The sequence below is a fragment of the Odontesthes bonariensis genome, chromosome 7 (assembly GCF_027942865.1).
Source record: "Odontesthes bonariensis isolate fOdoBon6 chromosome 7, fOdoBon6.hap1, whole genome shotgun sequence".
NCBI classification, from domain to species: Eukaryota; Metazoa; Chordata; class Actinopteri; order Atheriniformes; family Atherinopsidae; genus Odontesthes; species Odontesthes bonariensis.
In genome coordinates this window covers 25,191,485-25,218,017 of record NC_134512.1, presented here as the reverse complement: position 1 = coordinate 25,218,017, position 26,533 = coordinate 25,191,485, and the positions used below count along the sequence as shown (strand labels likewise).

General features: G+C 39.7%; 3 protein-coding genes across 6 annotated transcripts; all 3 read left to right on the top strand.

Moving 5' to 3' along the window:
- Window positions 1–1,440: 1,440 nt before the first annotated feature.
- aplnr2 (apelin receptor 2) lies at window positions 1,441–2,907 on the top strand. Its single transcript, XM_075471194.1, has one exon. It carries the CDS (start codon window positions 1,441–1,443, stop codon window positions 2,905–2,907), a length of 1,467 nt encoding a protein of 488 aa, XP_075327309.1.
- Window positions 2,908–4,182: 1,275 nt separating this feature from the next.
- On the top strand, window positions 4,183–11,046 carry hdac10 (histone deacetylase 10). 3 transcript variants are annotated; one of them, XM_075470285.1, is made up of 20 exons: window positions 4,183–4,320; window positions 5,285–5,419; window positions 5,523–5,619; window positions 5,710–5,807; window positions 6,133–6,237; window positions 6,340–6,408; window positions 6,493–6,619; window positions 7,036–7,101; window positions 7,210–7,269; window positions 7,448–7,537; window positions 7,683–7,789; window positions 7,864–7,931; window positions 8,115–8,358; window positions 8,439–8,529; window positions 8,665–8,750; window positions 9,932–9,988; window positions 10,099–10,180; window positions 10,390–10,578; window positions 10,663–10,822; window positions 10,925–11,046. In XM_075470285.1, exons 3-20 carry the CDS (start codon window positions 5,560–5,562, stop codon window positions 10,957–10,959), a joined length of 1,794 nt encoding a protein of 597 aa, XP_075326400.1. In that variant the 5' UTR covers window positions 4,183–4,320; window positions 5,285–5,419; window positions 5,523–5,559; the 3' UTR covers window positions 10,960–11,046. The 3 variants fall into 3 exon arrangements, with proteins under 3 accessions (XP_075326400.1, XP_075326399.1, XP_075326398.1); XM_075470284.1 differs by having other exon boundaries at window positions 4,183–4,513; window positions 10,928–11,046; XM_075470283.1 differs by having other exon boundaries at window positions 4,183–4,513.
- Window positions 11,047–12,109: 1,063 nt separating this feature from the next.
- Window positions 12,110–25,692, top strand: parvb (parvin, beta). Of its 2 annotated transcripts, none has more exons than XM_075470286.1 (13): window positions 12,110–12,380; window positions 18,847–18,936; window positions 19,644–19,714; window positions 19,789–19,891; window positions 21,370–21,510; window positions 21,997–22,112; window positions 22,462–22,520; window positions 22,694–22,713; window positions 23,235–23,296; window positions 23,393–23,461; window positions 23,755–23,856; window positions 23,944–24,016; window positions 25,132–25,692. In XM_075470286.1, the coding sequence occupies exons 1-13, from the start codon at window positions 12,266–12,268 to the stop codon at window positions 25,206–25,208; spliced, it is 1,098 nt and encodes a 365-aa protein (XP_075326401.1). In that variant the 5' UTR covers window positions 12,110–12,265; the 3' UTR covers window positions 25,209–25,692. The 2 variants fall into 2 exon arrangements, with proteins under 2 accessions (XP_075326401.1, XP_075326402.1); XM_075470287.1 differs by lacking the exon at window positions 12,110–12,380 and adding an exon at window positions 15,689–17,205.
- The last annotated feature ends 841 nt before the right edge of the window (window positions 25,693–26,533 follow it).

Below are 26,533 nucleotides of genomic sequence, written 5' to 3'. Positions count from 1 at the left end.
ACAGCTGTAGGATAGGACTTCAGGTCATTTTTGTTCATTCTTATACTGACATGATTGGATCAGTGGTTCACAGGACTTTTAGATGTATACACGAAGGCTCTTTTACTCTGACATTGTGGTCTCATTGGGAATGGGAAGGCTATTATTTGTTCACTTTGTAGGTTGTTACATTTGACTACTGTATACACTGTGTGTTTGAGTATGTGACTCACTGAAGACAAAGAGTGTTTACTTATGTTTGCGCATATTTGTGTACTGTGGATGCATTTGGATGGGGTTTTGTCTGTGTAGAATTTATGGAGCCTAAAGGATGGAGGGTCCTGCTTGTGTCTCTGTTTGTGTGTGTCCCAGCACTTGGGTCTGTTTGTTGGGGGGGGTTGTGTCTCTCGGGAGGTGTATATGTTTGTGCTGGGCAGGGGGGGGGGTAATGTTTGCAGGTCTCGTAACTCTCTGCTGGGGTGGTCTGGTTTGAGAAAAAGAAAAAGGAGGGGTCTTAGTGTACATTTACTTCTGTGTGTGTGTGTGGAAGGAACACTGATATATATACAGACAGAAACAGAAGAACTCCCTGAAAAAGCTTTAGATGAGAAGAAGACTCAGGATGATTTTTGCCTCACAGTAATCTAGTCATTTTCCACATCTGAGAATAACTTTTGTCCAAGCTGTTGAAGTCGACTGAGGTAAGTCTCATCTGTGAGCTTTATCAAAATGCTTCTCAGTTCTAAATCTTATTTAGCATAGGATGATGCATTTACTCACAAAACATGTCATGAGGGGATTTAAATCTAAACTCAGAGTTTCAACACTAGTTAAAAAGATCAATGAATAAATAACTATTACAATTCAAAGCATCTGATCTAAAACAGCAGCTGTTGCTCTGTGTAGTTCATTGCAGTGATACGCAGTGTGCAGTGTGCTTGGGATTTTCTGTTACTTCATTCAGAACCATTCAAATTTGTCTTTGCGCACTCCTGATCCTGAATGTGTGAAAGCATTTCCCTTGCTGGAAATCAAAGTTTGATTGAATGTTTACATTTCACTAAACCTTGAGTCTGACTGCAAGCAGAATGCGCTTTTCAAGAGGGATCTGTGCACAAGAGGGCACGAAGAAGCATAAATCCTGCATTAGACGTGTTTGAAGTTGAACTTTGAGACATAGTGAAAAACTGCTCATATCGTGTTTTCACGGAATTTGTGTTTATTGCTAAAACTGTAGCATCTCATTGTGTTCTGTTTTTTTCAGACTGTCCAAGCCAACACGAGAGGAAGTAAAAGTGAATAGGAGCCAGATGCACTCCTGGAATTTGGACCCCATTTATCTGAAACAGTTGTTCCAGCACAGGACTTTGGTCTTTCCAATTCCAGACGTTGTGCTGGTCACACCTCAGTTTGGCCTTTACTGAACTGAAATGGCAAACAAATCCGTGTAAAAACAGACTGATGTCAGACCCAACCTTCTTCACTTCCCCCACTCCTACCTCCCCTCCCCTTTTCCACTGCGACTACAGCGACTGGTCTCCCTCCTTCTCCATCATCCCGTCTGTCTACCTGCTGGCCTTCCTGGTTGGTTGCCTCGGCAACAGCCTGGTGCTTTGGGCCTACCTGGACCGAGCCAAGGGGAGGATGGGAACAAGATTCAAACATAAAACTGGACTTGGACAGCTCTGCTGCACATTCAGAACCAGTCAGCAGAAGGTTAACAGTGCTGGTAGAGCTCCCTGTGTGCCTTTTTCACAGACAAACAAAGAAAAGGGTGGGGATTCCTCAGGACAAAATTACAGACCTTACTCTCATTCCTCCAACTCTACCTCCAATCTTCCCTCCGTGCCTCGTTCATCTCGCTCTCTGACAGACTCTCTGATAGCCAGTTTAGCGTTAGCTGACCTCTGTTTCCTTGTAACTCTCCCATTGTGGGCTGCCTACACAGCGATGGGCTACCATTGGCCTTTTGGGCAGCCCCTTTGCCAAATCAGCAGCTTCCTCACTGCTCTCAACATGTACGCCAGCGTGTTCAGCTTGAGCATGCTCAGTGTGGAGCGGTACTGGGTTCTGACAGGACGCCGGCACTCCAGCCACCATCCCCCACAGAGCTGCCCCAACAGGTCTTTGTGGGTGCTTGGAGGGGTGTGGGTGGTGGCGGGAGTCCTGGCTCTTCCTGGTTTGCTACTGCGCTCTGTCAGGGAGGTGGAGCTTGACCCAGAGTCTGAGGATGACTGGCAGCTTGAATCTGCTGATTCCAGAACTGTCATCCTTTCCTGCCAAATGGATTACTCCATGTTGATTGGAGCAGAGCTGGAAGAGACCGAAAAAGAAAGGGTAGAAATGTTATGGGCTGCTGCCTTGGGTTTGAAATCTACTCTAATCGGCTTCATGCTTCCTCTTGTCATCTTACTGGTCTGCTACTGCTCACTGGCCAAGCTGCTCAGCAGACATTTTGGACGGGGCCCTCGCCCTGACCGCAGGCGCCAGCGGAGACTTCTCAGAGTCATCATCACTTTAGTGATGGCTTTCTTTTTGTGCTGGCTGCCTCTGCATGTTAATAAAACTGTGTCCATGCTGCTGGAGTTTGGGTTTGTCCCATACTCTTGCTCTTTGGACCAGACTCTGCTCGCCGCTCACCCATATGTCACCTGTTTAGCTTACCTTAACTCCTGCCTAAATCCTCTCCTTTACGCTGCATGTGACCCATCATTCAGGAAAAGATGCCGAGAAGCTCTCCTTATGTGCTGCAGGATGAGCAGAGGAGGAGCAGAGGGAAGTGAGGGAAACAAGGAAGATGAGGAGGATGAGAGAGAGGAAAGGAGCTCCACTTTTCCCACAAGGACACAAGAGGAAACAGAAGACAAGACTGAGGGTGGGGAGGAGATGGAGAGGGTTGGAGAAGTGGTGGAAAAACAGGCCACATGAACTCAAATTAAGCTCAAATTGAAAAATGTTGCGCAATCAAATGTAATTTCAGTAAGTTTGCTGTCTTCATTGTGTGCAATATTTTCCAGCAGAACAACAGCCTGAACTTGCTGAGCTATGCTTGTTCTCTGCAAGAAACTACATTGAATGTCAATATTTTCAAAGTAAACATCTATATCAATTGAACACTGAGAAAAAAGTCTATTCAATGGCAACATTTCCCACGGGAAAAAATAATCTGTTTCTAAAAACACTACATCCAGAAAATGATCCCTTGTCAGGCCAGAGGCTCTCATGTAATATGATACATTTTGCATTCTTTATATAGCATGTTTGTTGATTTGTGTGGCACAGTTTTTAAACAACAAAAAAAATCATTGGATAACTATCTGAATTTTTTCTCTTTTTAAGTCGACTTTTTTTCCCTCTACATTTGTCCTCCAGAGAACCCAATTTTTATAGGTATAATATCCAGGTATAATATCCAGTTTTGATCAAGCTGTCTCAAAGACTTAACTGAAGTTTGTGGCGTTGTTGAATTCATTGATTTATATTGGAAGTTTACTAAATTTGGTCCATTACATTTGAAATAGTATTGGTAGACATAATATCAAATAATATTAAAAAAATACCACAAAATGTAACAGAACACAATTTAATTGCAACTCAAACCACAGCCACAAAGTGGAAGCAAGAACTCAGCTTTTTTTTCTTTTAAAGCAAGAAAACAAAAGACACTATAGTCTTCATTATGGAATGACTTTTCTGAAAATTTGTTAAATTAGCCAGCAATAATCTTAGCTAGATGTACGTAATAAACGGGTAACTCACCCCAGTTGAAAATGAAAAAACATAGACAAATTTACCAAAAGTAAAGTGGACTAAGTGGATAGTGATACTTACTGCTCCATAATCTATCAATGCAAGTAATGGCAAAAGAGAAATGAGTGTAGATTAGGAAAAATAAGAACACAGAAGAACTTTACAGGTGCAGAGTGGCTGATAAAAGACAATAGGGTAGGAGAGGAATCACATTCACCAAATCGCATAACTTATCTGTCAGGTTTAACGTCTGATTTAAATAAAAAAATAAATAATAAAAAGATATGTAAATGCTATGAACCCGCAATGTCTGTGAAGAACTTTGTCAAAGAACTGCCAAAAAAAAATGCAGTCTGAAAGATAAAAATATGCCAGGCTGAAAATAAATGTCAGAAGTACCAGACTCCGTCCAACAGATGGCACTCTTGCACCAATAAACTTGTTTGACATCCTTCAGGCATACGACTTACATCGATTACACAGGCTCCCACTGTTTACACATCTTTTGCTTGGTGTCAAATAAGTCTATCAAGACCGTCTCATACTGTGCACTTGCGGGAGAAATCAAACAACAAAAAACGAGGATCAGAGGTGCATGCTTATCGATTTTATAAATCGCAGTTTGTACTGCTAGTAAGAGTCCGATACAAGCAAAAAACTATCACGGAGGATTTCCTTTACTCGTGTTGCTGTTCGCACACTTTGTGTGCTCTGAAATAATGACGATGGGGACAGCTCTCATTTATGATGAGGAGATGACCAAATACAAACTTCTCTGGGTTGAGTAAGTAGTTAACACACATGGTGTACACAGCTATTTTAGCTGATAAAACAAGCCTAAATGAGCATGGCGCTGGTTAATGTCGCTTGGCCAGTAAAACTATAAAATGTCTATAAACTATACAACCTGTTTTCAACCGTGCCCTGTTAACACAGGTTTGACGGTAACTTTCAGTAACGTCCCTCAAACTAAAATGTTAACATATTTGAGCTGTGACGCCATTTATCAGCTAACTCATGCAGTTGTAAATATCTTAAAAAGTGAACGCACGAATTTACACTAGTGTTGTTTGTGTGGCCCAAATTATTAAAGACATTTGAAAACGTCGGAGTGTGGCAGGAACTGAACACTTGGTTTAATGTTGCTTACACGGTCATTTAGTAAGATGCACCCCGTGTGTTAGCCAGAATGCTAACAGCTGTGAACTCAGGCCCCTCAAGTTCCTGAACTGATTTTCTCTTGTACTTTGTTGGTGTAGTTGGATATTTTTGCGAACCATTAGGTTCTGTAACCCCGTAGGAGCCTGAGTTTTAACATTGTATAAATGCAGTATCATTCAGTTTATTTGGTGTGCTCTCATGATTGTGGGGTTTTTAATAACTTTCATCTATTTATGCCACTATTTATTTATATGAAAAAAATGCCTGTCTTAATTAAAAATGTCTACCTTAAAAAAAGAAAACAAATAATAAACATTTTCAGACTTGGGGAAAATACAAATTAATATTTATTCATGTTCAAATTCATTAACTTAGATAAAGTTTTTATCTCCAGTCCTGCGTGTAAGATCGAGGTACCCGAGCGTCTGACCGTGAGTCATGAGGCTTTGGTCAGGGATGGTCTCGCTGAGCGCTGCATCCCCATTCCTGTTCGCGAGGCCACCGAGGCAGATATTCTGCTGGTTCACAGGTCAGCCCTGATTTCTGTACAGATTTCTGTCTTCGTTCAGTGAATGAAATCTGTTCATGAAGATTAGATCACTCAGCTGTTTGCACTTTAACGCACTCAACAGCGAGGAATACCTGGAGGCTGTGAAAAAGACTCCTTACATGACTCTGGAAGACTTGAAGGAGTTTACCCTTCAGTATGGTGATGTCTACTTCCACCCAGTTAGTCTCACACTCTGCAACTATGTCTGACATCTGCCCAGGACTGGCTCTCAGATTGTGGCTTTCACTGTTGTTTGTTTGCTGTTCCAGAACATCTATCACTGTGCCAAGCTGGCTGTGGGGTCTGCACTGCAACTGCTGGACAGTGTTATGACAGGGAAGGTGAGGAATGGCATGGCTCTGGTCAGGTGAGACACAGCTGAGACACAGCTGATAATGTGTGCTCTAATGCTGCATTGTGAAAATAATATGCATTGTTTGCTCCGCTTTAGTGCAGGAAGGCTCTCTTGCCTTAGTGGAGGAATAAAAACCTATTTTATTCAGTACACACGATGGTAAAATAAAATAATCTGTAAATGAATATCAAAGAGGTCTGTACTTTCTACTGGAAGGAGCAAGTCCCAGACAGCTATTATAAAATGGGGAATTGTAAGACATGAAGACTGAACAATAACCAATCCATGATAAAAGCTGGATGAAATCATAACGCGTATTCTCTGTCGCTGTTGATAGACCACCAGGACACCACAGCATGCGCAGTGCTGCCAGCGGTTTCTGTGTGTTCAACAATGTGGCCATAGCAGCTCGATATGCCAAGCAAAAATATGGCCTTAAAAGGTAGCGGGACTTCAAATGTTCACTTTGTTTTTATACTTGTAACATTTGAGCTGTCAGTTTTCTTAAGGCAGCCTCATATTTGCACATTTAATGATCTTTTAGGATCTTGATTGTAGACTGGGATATACATCATGGTCAAGGGGTGCAGCACTGCTTTGAAGATGATCCAAGGTGAGTCTAAGGTGAAGGAACGGTCTTTAGAGGTTAAAGGGATATTGGTTGTCAATTTGAATCCTGCTTTTTCCTTTTGCTCAGTGTTCTCTACTTTTCTTGGCACCGCTACGAGCATCAGAAATTCTGGCCTAATCTTCGAGAGTCAGACTATGACAATGTTGGCAAAGAGAATGGGGCTGGGTACAATATAAATGTACCTTGGAACAAGGTAAGTAAACATAGACCGACTGTGCATTTGAAGTTGTTATTGATCCCATATTCCTTGGGTTGGATCTTGTATATGAATGTTTAGGGTGCATTGTCTTACTCTTTACTTTTACATAAAGTGAAAGATGATAAAAAGTGATAAAAAGAATATTATGGTTGCTGTAAGCTTCAGTTATCGAGCTCCAAACCGTGTAAATGACTGGCTTGATGACCTCAATGGAAAATAGCACAATGTGTGAACTCCATGTAGAAAAGATGATTACCTTTGGTTTGCACTCATGGGCTAATGAGTATCAATATCGTATTTACTGTAGAAAATATTCAATTTATTGACAATGGTTGTTGCTCTCAAATAAGATTTGAACTATGGTGTTTGCAGGCTTTGTGTTTTTGAGGCCTTTTTTTATGACATTACAGGTGGGAATGGAAAACGGTGACTATCTTTCAGTGTTTTGTCACGTTCTTCTGCCAGTTGCATACGAGGTAAGCCCAGTTTTGGAAAACTCACAATTTGCAAAGTGATATGAGGTATTATGCAGAATTTGTCTTAGCATGTGATTTCTTTCTTTCTTTTCTTTTCTTTTCTCATAGTTTTGCCCAGACTTGGTCCTGGTGTGCGCAGGCTTTGACTCGGCCATCGGTGACCCAGAGGTACCGAATATAAATCACTCCAATAAAACATGAAAGATTTATCAGATTTAATTTATTTTTGCCTGCTGAACTAATGCAGAGTCATTTGAACGGGTCCATCACAGTTTGCGTCCGGTAAGTTTACTATAATTTCGTCACTGAGACTTTACATGGACAGTGGATTTTTCTTTGTTGTCAGGGGGAAATGTGTGCCACTCCGGACATCTTTGCCCACCTCACTCACCTTCTAATGAATCTTGCCGGGGGGAAACTTTGTTGTGTTCTGGAGGTTAGGCTGTGCAACATATACTTACATCAAATATTTCAAATGTCCACGCCCAAGCCCCACTTCAAAGCACTTGTAGCTTATGAAACCTGTTGTGACCGTCACATCGGACGAACCCTAAATTCTAAAAGTTTGTATCATATTCCAGGGGGGATACAACTTGACTTCCCTCCCCCAGTCTGTGTGTCAGACAGTTCAGACTTTGCTTGGAGATCCTCCACCTCGGCTTCCAAGTCTCAGCGCTCCCTGCAAAAGGTGTGCGTCACCATCATTCGAACTTTATTGTGCGAGTTCTTTTAACTGAACCAGTTTTTATTGCTCCCTTTCAGTGCTCTCGAGTCTCTTGAGTGCGTCCGATCAGCTCACAGGCAGTACTGGTCCTGCCTCAAACACGCAGGTAGAGAACCCACATAGCTGTTGTGCAAATTTGATGCTCACTCATGAGACATATTTGAACAATTCCTCATCCCCAAACGACACAGACTGAAATTGCACTGTAACTGCTAGCAGTACTTTAGGGTTTACTTTACCAATTGTGATATTTATACTCACCGCCTCATGAAGTTTACCCCTTCTCCAGCCAATCTACCCAACTCCCATGTCAGCACCAAGCGCATCAAATTACCAGGAGAAGAAGATGAAAGGACAGAAATGGGAGAGGAAGAGAAAAGCACGGAGGAAAAAGTTTGGCCCGAACCTCCAAAGCGCCTCTCTCCTCCGATTCGTTCTGCTTTGGTGCTTCCTGATGATGTGGCTCTTCCAGACAGATGTCAACGCATCAGCTCCCCGGAGGAGCTCGATCCACTCACGCTCAGCAAGCTGAGGTGTGGATTATTCATAGTAATAACATTTATTTTTACTCAATCTTGTTCTCTTTGTTAAATTTTTTTTTTCTTCTCTCAAGGGAGAATTTCCTTAAAGACGTAGATGACTGCGATGCTCTTACAACCCTCTCTAGCATTATTACCCTGGTAGAGAAAATGGAGAAGAATGAGGTAAAGCCAGGAATAGCGTCTGTTCCTTGTTTGAGTGCTGTGCTGTGCTGTGCTGTGATGGCCCTGTAAAAACAGCTTGTATTTTCTTATCTGCTGATGTGAGCCGCAGGCTAATATTTTGTTACTGCCTCTCAGATCTGCAATGGCTTGGCAGTGGTCCACAGTGTCACCATGGCAATGATGTGTGTAGTTCAGCATGTTGGAGTTACTCTCAGCAACCGGTATGGAAATGTGGATTTATTCTAAACTTATGCAAACTGTCTTGTACGCTTTCATTTGCTACTGATTTAAAACAAAATTGGCTTATGGAGACGTTCTTCACTTCTAAAATTATAGATAAGTTTTGAAAGATGCAGTCAGTTTGAAAGTGTGACATGAGAAGACTAACATCGCTCTCATATCTCACAGTAAATGTGAAGCTATAGCCATGAAACAGTTAGACCAGCCCGGTTCACCACGGGGACTGGAAACTGGTTCATATCTGTGCAAAGTTTTGTCACTGAAGATGTGTCTTTACATTCCTCTGCTCAAGCCTGAGACGTCCGTGCACCTTCCTAAAAAAAAATCTGAGATTCAAACTTACAGTTTGCACTGCACAGTTATAAGCCAGGCACCGTTTTGATTCTTAATTTTATTTTATTAATGTGTCAAGAATCAAAATCTGTTTAGTGAAAGTGTCCTGGCTGAGACAGGCAACAGCTCTATAGTTACTTCTTCCACAACAGTACATACATCATTTACATACAGCGATATAAATACATTATGATGGTATGAATAAACTACAAAAAGAGACAACAAAAATACCCATTTACATCACAGCAAGTAATAACAAGTGTGCAATTTCAATGAAATTGTCCAAAATCCCCATCTCCATCCCTGATTGGTTGCTACTGTACTTTTGTCATACATGTTGATTTATGATTTTATGGTGGTATTATCTACAGGACTAGTTATTGATTCCCTCATTGATAAATAAACAGCACTTTTTTGGTTTTGTTCTTTTAGATGTTAAATAAACACAAATTAGTGAGTTTTCGAGGCTCTGATAAGCAGATTGCTCTTTTGTGATTGGACAAAGTCAGGTCTTTTGCTAAGCTAATGGCAGTAGCTTCAGTGCTATTTGATTTAACTCTATTGAACTCTATACAAAGAAGTGAATGAATGCTCCCAAAATCTCAATCTATACATTTAAAAAATGTTAGAAGTTTTTCATGGTTTTATGTGTCGTTATGGCTCATAGGTTTATTTGCATAACAACTACATTAGTGATCATTTTTTCTATTGCAAGTGAAGAGGAAAGTTAGAGTATCATAACAATATAAGATCACACTAGTGAAGTCTACACTCCTTTCAAAGATGAGATGAAATGACTGAACATGACCATCCATCTATTTTAATACAGGGTTTTGGTCGTGTGTGTCGGCAACGGCAGGGTCCCCATCCACATCTCAGAAGATGGGTGATTATCATTAATGCTCGCTGTATCTTTGTCTTTTGATTCTATAAAAAAAAATCCCAATTTGTCCATATTAGCACAAACAAATGCTAACAAAATCGTTCTGTCCTCAGGAAAACACTTGTGGTGCAGATCAGCAGCGAAGACGCGGAAGAACAGACGAGCAAATTTTATGTTCCTGTGTGTTTGAAAAAGGTACTTTGTGTTGTAGTGAGAAGAGTCGCTTTTACAGGATTGGACAAGATTAAATTTCCTTTCTTAATCATTTTAGTTTACTAGTGTTCCCTTAGATACTGTATTTAGAAACTGCAAGTCTCAGGTATAGTGTGGTCAGATTTACTGAAACATTTAATCGATCACACCATATATGCTTGTCTTTTGTGCTTTCGTGTGTCCTCTCACAGGGCTGCAGTGACATGTCAGGGTTCATACAGGCCGTGTTAGGCCTCCTCTTACCCCTGGGATACGAGTACGAACCAAGTCTTGTCCTCCTGGTTCAGATGCCAAAAAGTGGAGTGTGTGACAGTATGTGGCAGCAGCTAATTGGCCTGCTGCAGTGCTTTGCACAAGGACACACCCTGGTACTAATGCAGGTGAGATGGCTGGGGCAGGTTTCATGAATTGAGACAAGGTGTCCAAAATATTCCCCAACACTCATTACTTTTTTTGCACTTCAGGAGAATGAGAAGGCATGTGTGGGTCCCACAGCTTCCACCCTCCTCGGGGACCCTGCGCCTCCTCTGGAGCAGCTTCAGGCCCCTCTCTCAGAGGACGTGGAGGCCGTGGAGAGGCAAAGGCGCAGGCTGCAGGCTGACTGGAAGCTCCTACAGACAACAGGTGAAAGCACAGCAGCAGCATTACAGCATTCAACATAATCGCACATCCGCAGAGCTTAAGATTACATGCACTATGTTAACTGAAATGTCTGTCTCTTGAAAGCAGCAGCAGGAAGCGGAGGAGCTGATGGACGCTGAAGCTTTTTTTTTTGCAGCTTTTATTGTCTAGCTGTGCTTATGAATGCTACACACTGTTTCATCAAATAAACTGACCCTTTGAGCACATATGGTGTTGTCTAAATTATTGTACTGTAATAATTGTAATGCTTTAATTTACATTTTATGCAGTACTGATAATGAACATTTTTGTTGTATATTATCTTGGTTCTTTATTGTCTAAAATGCACTGTTTAGCTGATCATGAATGATAATTAGAAAAATGTTTTTTAAAACAGGTTTTTTCATTTAATTATTGCTAAATCTAAAGAATTCCTGCATTCTTTTCATTTAAAACGTGATAGAAAAAGATGAAGACATGTCACTTTGTTTTCCTGAACGTTCACTCTGTTTGTTTACCACTGATGTGTTTAGGTGCGGTTTGTAAATCAGATATGCAGTGCTGTTCTTTCATAGATACTTGTGCAACCACCAGCTTTGAGTTAGTTTGCAAAATCTTTAGGATTTAGATTAATCTTTACTATCAAACTTTGTAATTCTACTTAATAACTTTTTGACCTTTTCTACTACACATACATTTTTTTCTCTTTATCTAGTCTATGCTATTAAATTGACCCTTAATCTTTTAACTCTTGCCAACTTATGATTTAAAACTTTTATGTTTTCATCACCAAACTCCAAGGTTTGCACATTATTAAGAATTTGTGTTTAATGTACATTTTGTGGCAATAATTATGGTCTTTGACATTTCCATGTGCTCATGGAAGTTTACATAACATATATTTACACAAAAGCCCACTGCCCATTCGTTCCAATTAGCCATCTAGACATCTCTAGACACCATCTAGACATCTTTCTGTTTGTTTGTGTTTTTGCTCCGTTTGGCAGAGCAACAAACATTGTTTCATCGTGGTTGTTTTGTCGCCTAATTTTGCTACTATGCATGTTCTGTATGCGTAATCATCTCTTGAGTCTTTGTGGTAGTTAGTAATATCTTGTCACTGTGTAGCTCATTGTTAAAAGTGTGTCTCTTTGCAGCTACTATTCTGTCTAATTGATATAACCGTGACACAGGAGTAGGTTGTTTTGCTCATCATGCCTGTGGGTGGCGCTGCGGATGAAGCGGATGAAGCTCCCGCTCACGTGTGAGTCATTATTTGTGTGTCGATCTCCAAGCGCCGCCGTGTCTTAAACCCTTGAGTGTGTCTCTCTGTGTGTTTTTTGGCTGGGCAAGGATCGTCCTCCGGTACCTGAACGCAGCACTGGGAGGGGTGTGCTGAGTAACAACCGCCAGATAACAGTGAGCACTGACGGGCCGACACTGAACATGTCTTTGACTCCGAGCGCATCTGCGACACTGCAGTCGGCAAAAATGAAAAAGGACGAGTCCTTTCTTGGGAAATTAGGAGGAACCCTGGTCCGGAAGAAAAGATCAAAAGAAGGTGAGTCATTTGGAGGATTTCTTTTTTGTTTTTGTTTTAATTGACCAAAGCCCCCCCATTCCTCCCTCCTGTTGTGTTTCTGTCCATGGTGCTGCAATCGCATGATGCGCTATTAAAATTCTCCTTTGGGACACCACCAGCGTCTGATTCTGTACACGTGGTTTATAACCTTAAAAGCAGTCGTCACTTCGCAACGTTTTCTTTTATAGTTTCAATACTGGTAAATGTTGGTAAATCACTTTCCTACCTGATTTAAAAAAAAAAAAAAAAAAAAAAATGTGAATTTTTATTCCAGTTTTGATACAGTTAAACACCTTTGTATGGAAAAGAAATGCTCTCTGATCTCATGAAGGGCGAGACAAAGACCTCATAGCAACTCCTCTGGCATCAAACATGAGGTAAGTAAATATAAATAGATCACACACACAGTGACCTGTGACAGGAATGCAAGTTTGTAAAGATAAAGGTGTAAGAAGATTACAGCGCTTACTTTGTTTTGGACATCAAAACTACCCTTTAACTTATTCTTTTATCTTGAACTATTTTCTGCCCACCCACAGCCCAGTCTGTGTCTGGTCAGGCGGACAGCTGCAAGGCTTAGCGCCTGGAAGTGTGCATGTGTGTGTTGTGTGTTTCCTCTTGCAGCCATGTGTTTTTAATTTCCATTGGAGGAGGGCCACCAGCAGGAGGTCAGAGACTTTTTAATTGTTTTGGAGCTTCCTGGAATTCCATCCTTCATCTTGAAATTGTGATTGTTTTCCCTCCTTTTAAAAGGGATTTGATTCGAATATCCTACACAGATGAGTCGAGCAGTAAAATCCCCTGCTGTGCATCTAAAAGCAGTTTGTTTTCACACTTCCCAAACATACTGAAAAATGGCGCATTTGAATGCGAGTAGAGGGTTGCAGGAGACATTGTACAGGTTTCATGAAAAGCTTTATTGGGGACTGACATGACTTTACTGTCGCATCAGAGCAGGATGCGGTTGCATTTAAACCTTTTTAAGGGAAATACAAGGAAATGGGGGTTATTTATTTATTTTTTTTTAATATATTTTTTTGGGGGCTTTTTTTATGCCTTTATTGTATAGGACAGTGGATAGAGACAGGAAGCAGGGGGCAGAGAGAGGGGGAATAACACGCAGCAAAGGGCCGTCCAATGCGGGATTCGAACCGGGGCCAGCTGCAGCGAGGACTATAGCCTCTGTACATGGGGCTGCTGTACCCACTACGCCACAGACCGCCCCGAAATGGGGGTTATTTTTGACAGATCTGTGGAGATCTGTGTAATAAGGAATTTAGAATAATTGTTTCCATGGTGGCCCTGTGATGAACTGGCAGCCTGTTCAGGCTGCACCCGGCCCCTTGCCCAATGGCCACTGGGATAGGGCGGAGCCCTCTTGCAACATTAAATCTGATTAGGCAGAAAATGAATGGATGGATGGATGTTTCCATGTTTGCACTTGACCTTGGAGGCTCTCCAGTGAGCTTGATTTAATAAAAGTAGCAGGTACAGAGTCAAAAATTAAAGATTTGTGAAGTAGGCCCCCAAGTTATGGTTGTTCACAAGCCTGGACAGAAGACCTGTTGAGGTGTGAGTGTTTGTCAGGGAGTTATAAATGTGAAAAGAGGAACCTGTTTGAGCCACTCAACCTAACTTTGCCAAAACGTGTTTCTCACTCAGTGTTTTATGTGGTGAGTTCTGGAGTGTGGATGGATGAGAGTGTAGTGCCCCTGTGTGGTCAATTGTTTTTCATGCACAGTTTAGTTTAATAGGAAGCTATTGTTGTTAGGCTAGATTTAGAATTAGAAAATCAGTGTAGCAAGAAGAAAAAAGGAGAAGTTAATGTTGATGGTGGATCAGTTTCCTGTTGTGGTTTCTGTTACTTTTGGGCGTGGCGCTTTGGATTCTTTAAAGGGTGCACCCAACTAGATGAGTTACCACTGGAAAAGTTGCTTCACTTTTGCCGAATAATCACAATTAATGAAAGGGACGTGTGGCTTGGCTCTTGAAATGCTCACCTCCCCGTGTTGAATTAGAATGGGATGGAACATCTTGCTATTTGACGAGACATGCACACTGTCCAAAGTCCTGCAGTTGAAAAGTTGGGTTCATAGATAGAGTATGGCATCTGACTCTTTCTGTATATCCTGATAAACTGAAAGGAAGTCTGCTTTTCTCTGACAAGGCTAAAGTATCTTTGTCAGCAGACAGTTTAGCAAAGATAGCTTGTTGGAAAAGGGATGACACTTGGTTGTTACATCCTGACCATTTTAACAGGGTGGCAACACTGAACAAAATACAAAATATAGTTGAAATATAGACTGCTGTGGGATGGATGCTAATAACAGTAAGTCATCTGTTTTTCTAACCAAGATGCAAATTTGCCATTCTTTATTTTGGATTAATTCAAACAATTCATTGTGCATATGCTTGGCAAATATTTTAAGTTCCCTTGAACATTACTTGAAACGTAATATTATACTGTTGCTTTGCATCTTTGAGCTTTACTTTGATCATTTTAAGATTTGAAAGCATTTTGATGCAAATATAAGCATTGGATATGAGTAGTTACTGCATAAGTGAACAGTTATACCAACCAATAATACCTCGTTACTATGGATTGTGGAAGTTTAACATACGTCTCCATCTATTAGGAATACTTTTGGAGAGCACAGAGAAGTTCCATTGTAAGAACTTTGAGATAACCCTCTCTGTATCTTTTTTTTTCAAATTATCCTTTAATATGAATGCTACCATTCAGTGTTTTATAAAAGAGTTGCCTCGGGCCGGTTTTTATCTGCAGTCCCATGGCAGGTCACTATTAATACATGCAGAGCGTGATAACAATACTAAGTGCTATGCAAGACAAAACCAATCATGCGAATTAAACACACAAATACCGTATCACTATGAGTATGTTCAAATAAAAACAAACAATGAATATGGTACAGGGTCACCAAAATGGTGGTTACAAAGTTTTATCGTAGATTTTGCAATATATATTACGATATTGATTTTAGTTTGTTAGATATATTGTTTTTTTTGTCTGACCCATCATATATCGCACACCACAGCGCACATCTTTAACAGGAGAGAAATTCAGTAGATCAACCCAGGAGGAGCAACATGTGTTCTGCGCAGACACATCGTGGTCTTGTTCCAATAAGTGTATAACATATCGGGTGAAGTAAATACTACATGTAATTAGTTCAAATAGTTTCAACTAGGGATGGATCGATTGGGAATTTATGGACTTATACACATAATAAAGATATGTTTAGCCGTTGGCTGAAAATTGATTGTTTTTTCTTTTATTCTTTCTTTAATGCTAAGGAAACAATGACTAATGCATTATAGGAAATAACTAAACATTTTTAAGATCTTAATTATAAGTTGAGTGGTCATACAAAGTCATACAAAGCCTTTATTATAACCTTTAATTCAAAAGATCCTTTTTAGTCTGTTAAACTATAACAAACTTAGTGACTTTCCATCGTTTCGTGATCCAACAATTTGTGTGCGTGTGTTTGTTTGTGTCCCAGCAAAATTAAATGTAAATAAGTTTAGTCAGGGTCAGGGAAAAGTCAGTGCAGCACAACCAGGATACACCAGATAAATATCGGCCACTACCGTCTATTGATATTATTCTGTTTGCCATTAGGCCAATTACAAGCTCAACAAGCTGAGTATCGGCCCATATCTATCTTATGTTGACAATTCTGTGTATCCCTAGTTTCATACATATCCACTGAAGGCCCCCAGTGGAACGTAAACTCTGTCGTCTCCTGGCCGCTGTTACTCACTGATGTCGGCGTAAATACACACAGCTATATTTAAGTTCCAGTCTGTCTTCTCCATTCTGCCACATTATTTATATCCCTCCCCTGTGCTTCAGTTAACCAGCTCCCCCTTCTGCCGAGTCCAACCAGAGGAGGTCGATTTCAATCTACTTAATGCCGTATTTTAGGGTGCAGGCTGATTATACGTTTCACATTTCTTAAGCAAATGAAATATCACCATATGTCCCTGCTGTCCTGACTAAACTGTCGTTTAACAAGATTTAAAATGGAACAGAGGAACTTCTTACACAAATTTGTGCAGTGACACTGGCAGAAGATGCATGTCTCTTGAGCTTTATTCCTATTGAATTAGTGTAATTTTGTTAACCGGAACACAGTCATTGACTTATTGATTTTCTGCTGCAGCAAAACACAGTGAAGGCCCCACATGCTCACTAAGACGTTTGAAGTCTTACATTGCTGTGAAATATGCAGCAAAATAAAATAAAATAAAAAACAATAACAGTTTTGATTGTCGAGGCATATTACAGAGCATTGTTTGTGTGAGAAAATGCACCCCGCTGAATTCATATTACAGAGTGCACAGTAACAGTTTTTATTACATTACCTGTGATCGGTCAGTGAAGTCTGCCCTGTGTCCTCACCCCAGAGGTAACTGCTTTGTAGTGACGCTTTGACGCCTTCGCATCCAGTGTGGCGCCTCCTTCCTGTCCCATGCAAAAAGCCACACACACTCTCTCTCTCTCTCTCACACACACACACACTCACACACACCTCCCTCAGCCTCTCTGGTAACTGGACCGCAGAGGTGGGGTAGAAGGCTGTGACAGAAATAAACACGTGATGACGCCCCTGCTCCTGCTCGGCTGCACTGACTGCAAGTCACTCACACACACATACACACACTGAACATACGAACACTGTGCATTTTCTACTTTCGATCACTGTCATAAGGGATAATCCACTGGTCTATCGTGGGAACATGGCGGGGCTGCTGTGTGGGACTAAGAGGAAGAAACAAGGTAATTTGACTAACGCTGAGGAACTTGTGAGGAGAAATGTGGAAGTGGGACCTATTACCTTCGGGCTTAGTTAAAGTCCATTAATATGTTTAGTCGGATATTAAGATAAATCGATAAGGTGTTTTTTTTTTTTTTATCTATCATTTGTCTTAACTGTGCTGTGTGGTTAATGGGTAATATTTGATCATATGACCACTGAGGTGCCAAAGCTGTGTCCAACTCAGTCCAAATCAGCAGTAATACAGTAAGGCGGACACACAGACAGGAAGCAGGACAATTATGATGAAATGCAGACAGCCCGCTCTGTAATTGCAAAGCTAACTGCTGATCTGTAGTGAGATTCAGGGCTTGATGAGAAGCCTGACTCAGATAGGAAATCTGTTGGGACCCCTCGTCCTGGGCCAATTATTTATTATTTATTTTCTCATGGCTCACACTTTGAAGGCATAGGTTTGTTCCAACTGTACAATAAACAAACTCTGTAGACTTTAGTTTATTAAACATTCAGTTCGAATGTTCTAAATTCTTTTTATGCTTTCGGTTCGAAAAAGCTTGAGGAATTTCTCTATGTCAAGTTTCACCTTGCCTGTCCTTTGAGGCTTTATAAATAGTCAAGTCAATGAAACAACCGATTGGAGAGTATTGACTGGGTTTCAGCCTGTTGCAGATTGTACAAACGAAAATGTACAAAGAGGAACATAAAAGCATTAAGGCCATTAGGAGTAGAAAGCCTGTAAATCCCTGGAGTATCACTGCAGTCAGAAAGGGGAAGCAAATCAGCAGAAAGTATTTCATTCCAAACTAGACTTAAAGTATTTGCCAGTTTAGAGTGTCGTATCACTTTTGAAACAATTTCAGAGATCTAATATGTACCAAATTCACATACTAGCCATGTTTTGACTGTATCTGTTTGCCTCAAAAGTTAGTAAAACTCACTGTACCTTTCTAAAATAGCAGCTTGAATTGGATTTTGGGGGGCTCTGTGGATGGACACTGCTGCTCCACAATGCAATCTAAAATGGAAGGAAGTGGGTAAGAAAATGAAAGGAAATGACACATGCGTGACACCTCTGGCAGCAATAATAATAAAAAATAAACATTTGATAAGTCAAAAAGTGCATTTCTTGCAAAATACCTTACATAATGGTGTTGAACAGGATGATGGGATTACTGTAAACCTGACTGTAAATTCTCCATATACTGGTATTCAATCTCTGTCTCACACCATCTAAACAAAATCAAATGTTCAAACATCAAAGCTCAGTTTTTTCTTGAGTAGATAGTTACTTTTCACCAATATGCCTGTGATTTTTTTTTTTTCTTTGTGAATATTGAGGTAGTTAGGATTTGGAGTTCATTAGAGGCCACTTTGTTCACAATAACAGGAGCTGAATTATGGTTAAATGACTGAAGAAGTGTCAGAGACCTTTCTTTCCACAGGAGTTTTTGTGGTACTTGTACACCAATACTAATACCAGTGACAGTGATGACATTTTGGTTTGTTATTCTCATTTTTTTCCCCTCTGTAACCCACAGACTTTACCTGCGTGACTTTCATATAGTTTTTTTGTTGTTAATTAGCTCAGTCACTTTTTCTGTGTGTTTGCTGAAAAGCTTTATGGGTTGTTTTTGTCTCACTAGTGAGTGATCTCCATGAGGAGGGAAAGAACGCCATCAATGCACCACTGCTTCCTTCAGGGACAGAAATCCATCCAGAGGATACTCTGCTGGGTAAGTGCTCAATGTGCATAAGCACATTCATTTTTATTCATTTTCCATACCCGCATTATCCATTTTAGCATTGTTGGGGTTAGGAGCCTATCACAGCTGCCAGTGGGCAAGAGGCAGGGTTACTCCCTTGATAGTTCACCAGTCGATCTCAGGTCAAACAAACAGACAAACAACCACGGAAGCTCACACTCACTCCTAGGATCAATTGAGAATCAACAATTAACCAAACATGCACATTTTGGGAGTTTGGAAGGAAGCCCGAGTACCCAGAGAGAACCCATTTATGGACATTGAAAACATGCAAACTCCACCAAGAAAGGCCCTACCTGACATTTGGAAACGGTGTGTCAGAGGTTAGTCGGGTCACAAAAGATATGAACATGAATCTGTTGACACATGTTGACAGATGGGGTCTTTGACAGTGGAGCAGCAGGAAATGAAAGTGGGTGGAGTGGAGACGCCTTTTTCATTTGTAACTGTGTGAATCACTTTTGAAATAAGTGAAAGGGAAAATATTTTGTACTTGTTTTTGGGGGCATAAAGTCTCAATAAATGTTACTTACATCTGCAAACTGATTAAGAGAGGAATTCATATATATATATATATATATATATATATATATATATATATATATATATAAAAAGGTGCAACTTTAAATTTCCTCTCAAATGTGTTGTTTTCATTTGTTACATATTATTTTCTACAGAGGAAAATGCTGAAAGGATCATGTTGGACCCAACATCTCGGGAAAATCTTAAATTCAAAGATCTTTTGAAGGTAATTCTGGATTACATTTTTGCATGATCGTTAGAATATGACTTGAGAAAGCTTGATCGTAGGTCTATTTGTAGGTCCTGATCGACTGGATCAACAGCGAGTTGGAGGAGGAGAGGATCATAGTCAAAGACCTCGAGGAGGATTGTTATGATGGACAAGTGCTCCAGAAGTTATTTGGTGAGAAATGCTCACATTTTCAACTATCAAACCTTTAACGGGCCAATTTGAGAATAGATAATGTTACATTTTTAAATTCCAACAGCATCGCATACATTGAGAGACATTGATCTGACATCAAATATGAGCTAGCTCAACACAAGCTGCTCCAATAACTAATAAACTTACCAGTGACTGAAGTTGAATATTTAGTACTCCTGCTTTACTGGTACACTGGCAGTTTTTGCCGTATTAATAATATTAGTCTTGGAGACACTTTCTTGATCGCTGACAAAAACAATTTATTTATGCAATAAATTCTGTCACTTCAAGACAACTTTTTGTGCCAATTGTTAAATATCTCTAATGAAGCTGCTTTCATTCACATATTTTTCAAGTATTTTAAAGACAACATCTGTGCTATAAATTGAACTTTACTTACATGTACGACTATTTCCCACAGAGAAAGTTAGAAACAGTTGAGTCCACAGTATTGGACATACTTCGTGCACATATAGTGGGACAAGAAGAGTGGTCCAGTTGAATGATCATTGAACTGGAACTCAGTTTGACTCAAGCTAAAGTCAACTGTGCATAAAACCACGCTGAATGTCTTCAGCCTGTTACGGGCTCCCCCCTTGTGACTGTTATTTGTTACTACAGTTCTAACACAAAAAAAATGTCTATCTCTACAATGATATTCTATTATTTGTATTAGAGTATTTTACACCTGGGTAGTATTTGTCTCCTTTTAATTCTTCTGACAGAGATGTACAGTAACAAGACATCTCGGATGAGTGCATTAGTTTGTCCACATTTGATAACATATGTTGCTTTGGTGTCAAGAGCAAGTGTACAAAAATGCACAGCAGGAATCCACTGTGTGAAGTTATGTGGGATTTCTCCGAAAGTCCCTTTTAGTTTTCACACTTCTTCATCACACTGGTATATTATTTAATCTTAGTCTTTTGTTACATTTGTGCTGCTGCAGTTCCATTTTCCTGGAAAATATTTGAACCCACGCACCACAGCTAAGCCGCCTGACTCCCCCGCTGACTCACTACTTAAAGAAAAGAAGTCTTCCTTTTAATCGTCATCTTTTTTGCATGTATTTACTGACTTTTTACAAGATTCATTTTCAAGTTATCCAAAGGCCAGAACCCACAATAACATTGGCATGAACTTTCATTTGCTGTTTAATTTTTCTGCTTTGAGGCACTCTTTTGTTTTACAGACTTAGTGTGGATTTCCTCCCGCTTTGTAAGACGCCGTAGGAGTTTGTGTATCTTTTTTGCCTGTCCACACACATGAAGCAAGCCTCTCTAACTCATAGGACAGTGTTTGCTGCTTGTGTCTGTACAGTATGACACAATTCGGCTGCATAAAATCTTGATTTTTATCTTGAAGTTTTTGTGATTGTTTTCTGTTTTATGGAAATATTTTCTTGTGCATTTGACCAAACATAATTATATTACCCCTGTCTTTCCTGTTGGTGACAGAAAAGTTGTCAGGCAGGAAGTTAAACGTGGCGGAGGTGACCCAGTCGGAGATAGGCCAGAAACAGAAGCTTCAGACAGTTTTGGAGGCTGTCAATGATCTGCTGAGACCTCATGGCTGGACCATTGAGTGGAGTGTGGACTGTGAGTTTTACAGTTTTTCAGTTATTTGCTGCTTAAAGGTGGTACTTTATTAGGGAAGAATTGCATTCCACTAACTTTGGGGTACTTGTGAGGACAGGTGAAGAAAGATGGTCAGAATTGAAGACATAAAGGAAGAAATAATCATAGCTCTTAGTGAGCGTGGATCATGGAACGTACCGGAGCCTGTTTTTCTTCCATGAAATATCTTTCATTGAATTGATTCTTCCTGCCTCCTAAATGTCGAGTTCCCATAAACTGCTTTTCTTGATTTGTAACACAAATCAGGAAATTTTCATTTCAGTATTTCAGAACCCAAACTAGTACCAGTGTCACGTTGATTTGTGCTTCATTTGTCACAGTCTGTTCCAGTTTTTCAATTTTTCTGCAAAAAAAAAACAGCTCCAAAAAACAGCGATCTCCTTTCACGTTTCGGGAGGCTTACTATGTGAAAGAATTGACTGTCCCCTTTCATTATTATTTTGACAGCCATCCATTCAAAGAACCTGGTTGCTATCGTTTACCTGCTGGTGGCTCTCGCTATGCACTTCCAGGCCCCTATCAGACTACCTGAACATGTGTCTGTACAGGTGGTGGTGGTTAAGGTAAAGTGTCCCATCAACGTGTGAAATGATCGTGATAATGTAACTTTAATTTAACGAGGAAACATTTTGGAGGTATAAAAGTGAATTACAGACAACGTGAATAAAACATTGCCTCTCAAGGCACCTTCAATAAATCAAAGAGATATCTATAAACTGATCCTTAACAGTAATGAAATGAGGCTTGTATATCAAGGTGAAAGATGCAGCGTCAGTTTATAATTTAGCTAAATGCCTCAGTCATCTCGCAGCTTTTGTCACTGTCTCGACTGTCCATGTGGTTCTCATGAGGTGCATCAGCAAAACTTGTTGTTCTCTGGTGAAAAAGTTATTTTGGTTTTTGTCTGTCCAGAAACGTGAAGGCATCCTGCAGACCGCTGTTGTGACCAAAGAGCTGACGAGCACCACAGAGTGAGAGCTGCCATTTCTCTAAATATCCATCGCCTTTGTGTATTTTTTTCAGCATTGTAATGAAATCTGTTTTAATGCTAAACAAAATAATAGAAGGCCAAAAAATCTGGAAAGCACAACTGAAACATTGTAAAGTATTTTTTTAAAGTTTCTTTTTCTTGTTTGTTTTTCAGAATGATGTTGGGAAGATTTGGTGAGTCCCAGCCACACATCTGTTTCATGGAACAGAATTAGTGAAATGTACCACTGTTTTCTTGGCTCCCTCAGCAAAGAGCTCAGAGAGATCGTTCAGCATCTTAGCAAAACGTTGAACTCTCATTCATGGCACAGTCCCTTTGCTGAGATTAATTTAGGAGCACAATTTCAACAAACTGGTCAGAAGAGGACCTCTAAATCTTGGTAATTCAATTAGTTAAAAAATCCAATAAGCAAATTTATGATAGTCCGTTTAGGATATTAAATCACTAGTGGAGAGGAAGTATTTCATTCTTTGGAAAAGCAATGCCAGCTGTTGCCCTTTTAAGTAACCAGCTTCAGCAATTTCAGGGATGCAGATGAAAGTGGTGTTGAGCATCTCATATTTTTTTTTACACCATTGAAATTTCTCTCAAACAGTTGAAGTGTTGAGCTTTTTACCAGTTTATACATAATACGATCCATCTATAGTTATCAGTCGCTATTTTTCCCATCTTTAAATGATCTCTTCTATAACAGAGAGGGATGCATTTGACACTTTGCTGGATCATGCACCTGACAAGCTTAATGTGGTAAAAACGGTAAGATAAACGCTTTTCTTTGTACGTTAATGGATAGTATAATCTTTTGATGTTCAGCATCGTTAAGATTACATGCTTATTTGCTTCTCTTACCAGTCACTCATCACCTTTGTGAACAAACATCTGAATAAGCTGAACCTGGAAGTTACTGAGCTGGAATCTCAGGTAAGAGAATAGTTTATCTGCCACGTCATATCATCAGTTTCACAGCACAGTTAATATCATCATTAGTATGCATGTATATGTGTATATATATATATATATATATATTAAGTTTTGTTATGTCAGCTTCCTTCTATCTTCGTGTGAGCTCAGATTTTTAAGTAGGAAGTGACCTATGTGACATCTTTAAAGATGTGCTGTGCTCATGTGGTCTGACAGCTGACATTTGTGTATGTATGCATATAAACTAAATAACTATTTACGGTATATGTGTGTGTTTGTGTGCGTGCATCCAGTTTGCCGATGGAGTATACTTGATTTTACTGATGGGACTGCTGGAAGACTATTTTGTCCCGCTGTACAGCTTCTTCCTCACGCCTGAAAGCTTCGAGCAGAAGGTGACCTCACCCTTAAAAATGCAAGGTTATAGGACTCTGAAAGATCAGTGCAGGAATATTTTATCTGTCACTTTTATTCCCTCTCAGGTCCACAATGTGGCATTTGCCTTTGAGCTGATGCAGGATGGAGGTCTGAAGAAACCCAAAGCGAGACCAGAAGGTATTTTATGCTTCATTACATTATTACAAGATCAAATGGGGGTAAAAAAAACATGAATTTCCAGCAGAAGATTAATTGGAGAATGATAAGGGCACTTTTGAAAAGTGTTGCATTGTTGATCTTCAACAGCACCAGTTATACTAATGATTGTCCAGTAGATGGAAACCTCGTCTTAAGCTTAAGCAGTCGATGGGTACTGCTGACCTCATTAAGCCCTGATCAGCACTTCATTGTTCAGGCTGCACCTTTCCTGCAAGATTAAATTTACACGTGACCTGCTACTTAAATGTCATTTTTGTTTCAAAATGATTTCCTGATTTATCACGGTTTCATGTTTTTCTTCTATATCTTGAATTACCCCCGAAGAAGCTCTTAAACTCATGTCTCAAGTTCTACTTCCATTTTCAGTTATTCATGCTCTCACTTAACCATTTAATGCGCTGCTCTTCCAAATGGTACCATAAGGTGATATCTTAATCAAATGTTAAAAAACATAAATTGTTATTATTACTGCCCAAAGGAATTTTTAATAAAATGCAAATAACCATTTCTCCTTCTCTATTTCTCAACAATGGCTTTGAAGTGTTTATAATCCAGATTCTTTTTGAAATGTGTCTTTTTCTCCTCTTAAAAACATTTGGCTAGAATAACTTTTCCACATGTGTAAATATGTCTCACTCTGTGGTGTGTTATTGTAAGTGCTGCTTTCTGTCTTCAAATATTTTTCTAACAATGCCCAAAAAAGAAAAAAAAATTCTTTGCTTAAAAATCACTTCTTATAAACTCTAAATAAACTGCTAAATGAAGCCTACTTTCTGCCTTTGAATCACTTGGTAGGAAGTTAGTTATCATATGTTAATCATTTGTGAATTCTTGGAAACTGTCTGAAGGAATTCTGTCCAACAGTAATTACAGACGAGGCTCCTTTGCATTGTAAATATGACTCTATGGTAGAACAGCCCATTTATTTTGTGCTACAGTGTTCTGGAGATCAGTTTGTTTTTTTTTCCTCAAATATCTGTATTCTGTACACATCAAAAGTCTGTATTTTCTCCTTGAAAGCTAGCCAAGCCTGGTAAACTAATAGTCTCTGCCTTCCTTTTTGTGCTTTCCAGATGTTGTCAACCTGAACCTCAAGTCAACCCTCAGAGTTCTCTACAACCTCTTCACCAACTACAAAAACTCTGACTGAATTGTACCTCTCTCAGTCTCACTCCCTGATAATACTCTGATCATTGCCCTGTGCCTGTGCTGACACAATTACAGTCTGGACACTGGACGAGCCCGCCTGGGACCGAAAGACCTCATTATGTGCAACTTTAAAGTATCCAGGGGGGGTCTTGCCAGAAAAAGGCTCTGAATGTTTGTGTTTTAACGTCTCCAAATGTCAGTATTTATTTATTCAATGCTTGAAGTTATCTGCAATGCAGGGAGCACTGTGACCTTTAGCTTTGCATTTGAATACAGCCGTCATGGGAAAATTGTAAAGTTGGAATTAGTTTTTTTGTTAAACTGAACTAATTACCCTCCACTGCTGAACATTTTTGGAGGTTGACCATGCTGTTATGCCTGTATAGTATCTCAGTAAGCTTTTTAGAATTTAGAGGAAAACATTAATATTTTTGCCCTCCAGAAAAGCTGTGATGCAAATTACTAATAAAAAGATCTTAAGATCATTTCATTTCCATATTTAATTGAAACAATTAATGTTTTAGTTTTTTTTCACAAAAGAGTTTTTCCTCATTTTGAATTTGATTCCAGTAACTCGTTTAAGCAAAAAAAGGTGGGACAGGGGCTACAAATGGCTTTAAAAGTCCCATAATCCTTAGAAAATACCCAGCTGAACTTCTTGCGACTTATTATTTTAAGTGACAAGAGGTTGGTAACATGAATAGAGAGGCTGGGTCCACTGAGAAGTAAAAATGGAAAGAGATTTGCCACTTTATGAAAGGATGCCTGGGAATGTGGTTCAACAATCTAAAAATGGTTCTCAACCTACAATTTGTGGATATTTTCATCTCCAGTACAGTAAGTATAATATCTAATCATTTGAATGATATAAAACAACAAATTATAAAGAAAATACAGAATCCTGTGACCCTAAGGCAGCTCCGCATTATAAACAAATATGATTCTGCGGTGGGAATCACTGCATGGGCTCAGGAACACCTCTGAAAACCACTGCCAGTTAACCCATTTTGTCATGCAAATATTAGATATACATAAGCAAGAGCCATAGCTGCTGCCTCCTTCTCCAGACGAAGGCTCATTTAAGAGGAACCAAAGCGAAGAGCACAGCCCAAATCTTGGTGTAGTAACAACAAATATGATAAAATAACTGACACCTGTTGAGCAGTTGAAAGCAAGAATGAAAAAGCTCTCTTTCAAAACTACAGTAATATCCCGAACTTCTAAACACAGAGCATGTTGGTTAAAGAAAGCTGATGCAATGCAGTGGTAAACATTCCTGTGTCACACCATTTAAAAAAATCTTATGGCCATTAAATACAAAATATT

Coding starts and splice junctions, on each gene's coding strand:
- parvb (XM_075470286.1), top strand. CDS start 12,266: ATGTCTTTGACTCCGAGCGCATCTGCGACACTGCAGTCGGCAAAAATG. Junction 23,857..23,943: donor CTGAAAGCTTCGAGCAGAAG/GTGACCTCACCC, acceptor ATTCCCTCTCAG/GTCCACAATGTGGCATTTGC. Junction 24,017..25,131: donor ACCCAAAGCGAGACCAGAAG/GTATTTTATGCT, acceptor TGTGCTTTCCAG/ATGTTGTCAACCTGAACCTC.
- aplnr2 (XM_075471194.1), top strand. CDS start 1,441: ATGTCAGACCCAACCTTCTTCACTTCCCCCACTCCTACCTCCCCTCCC.
- hdac10 (XM_075470283.1), top strand. CDS start 4,449: ATGACGATGGGGACAGCTCTCATTTATGATGAGGAGATGACCAAATAC. Junction 5,420..5,522: donor GATATTCTGCTGGTTCACAG/GTCAGCCCTGAT, acceptor CGCACTCAACAG/CGAGGAATACCTGGAGGCTG. Junction 6,238..6,339: donor CAAAAATATGGCCTTAAAAG/GTAGCGGGACTT, acceptor ATGATCTTTTAG/GATCTTGATTGTAGACTGGG.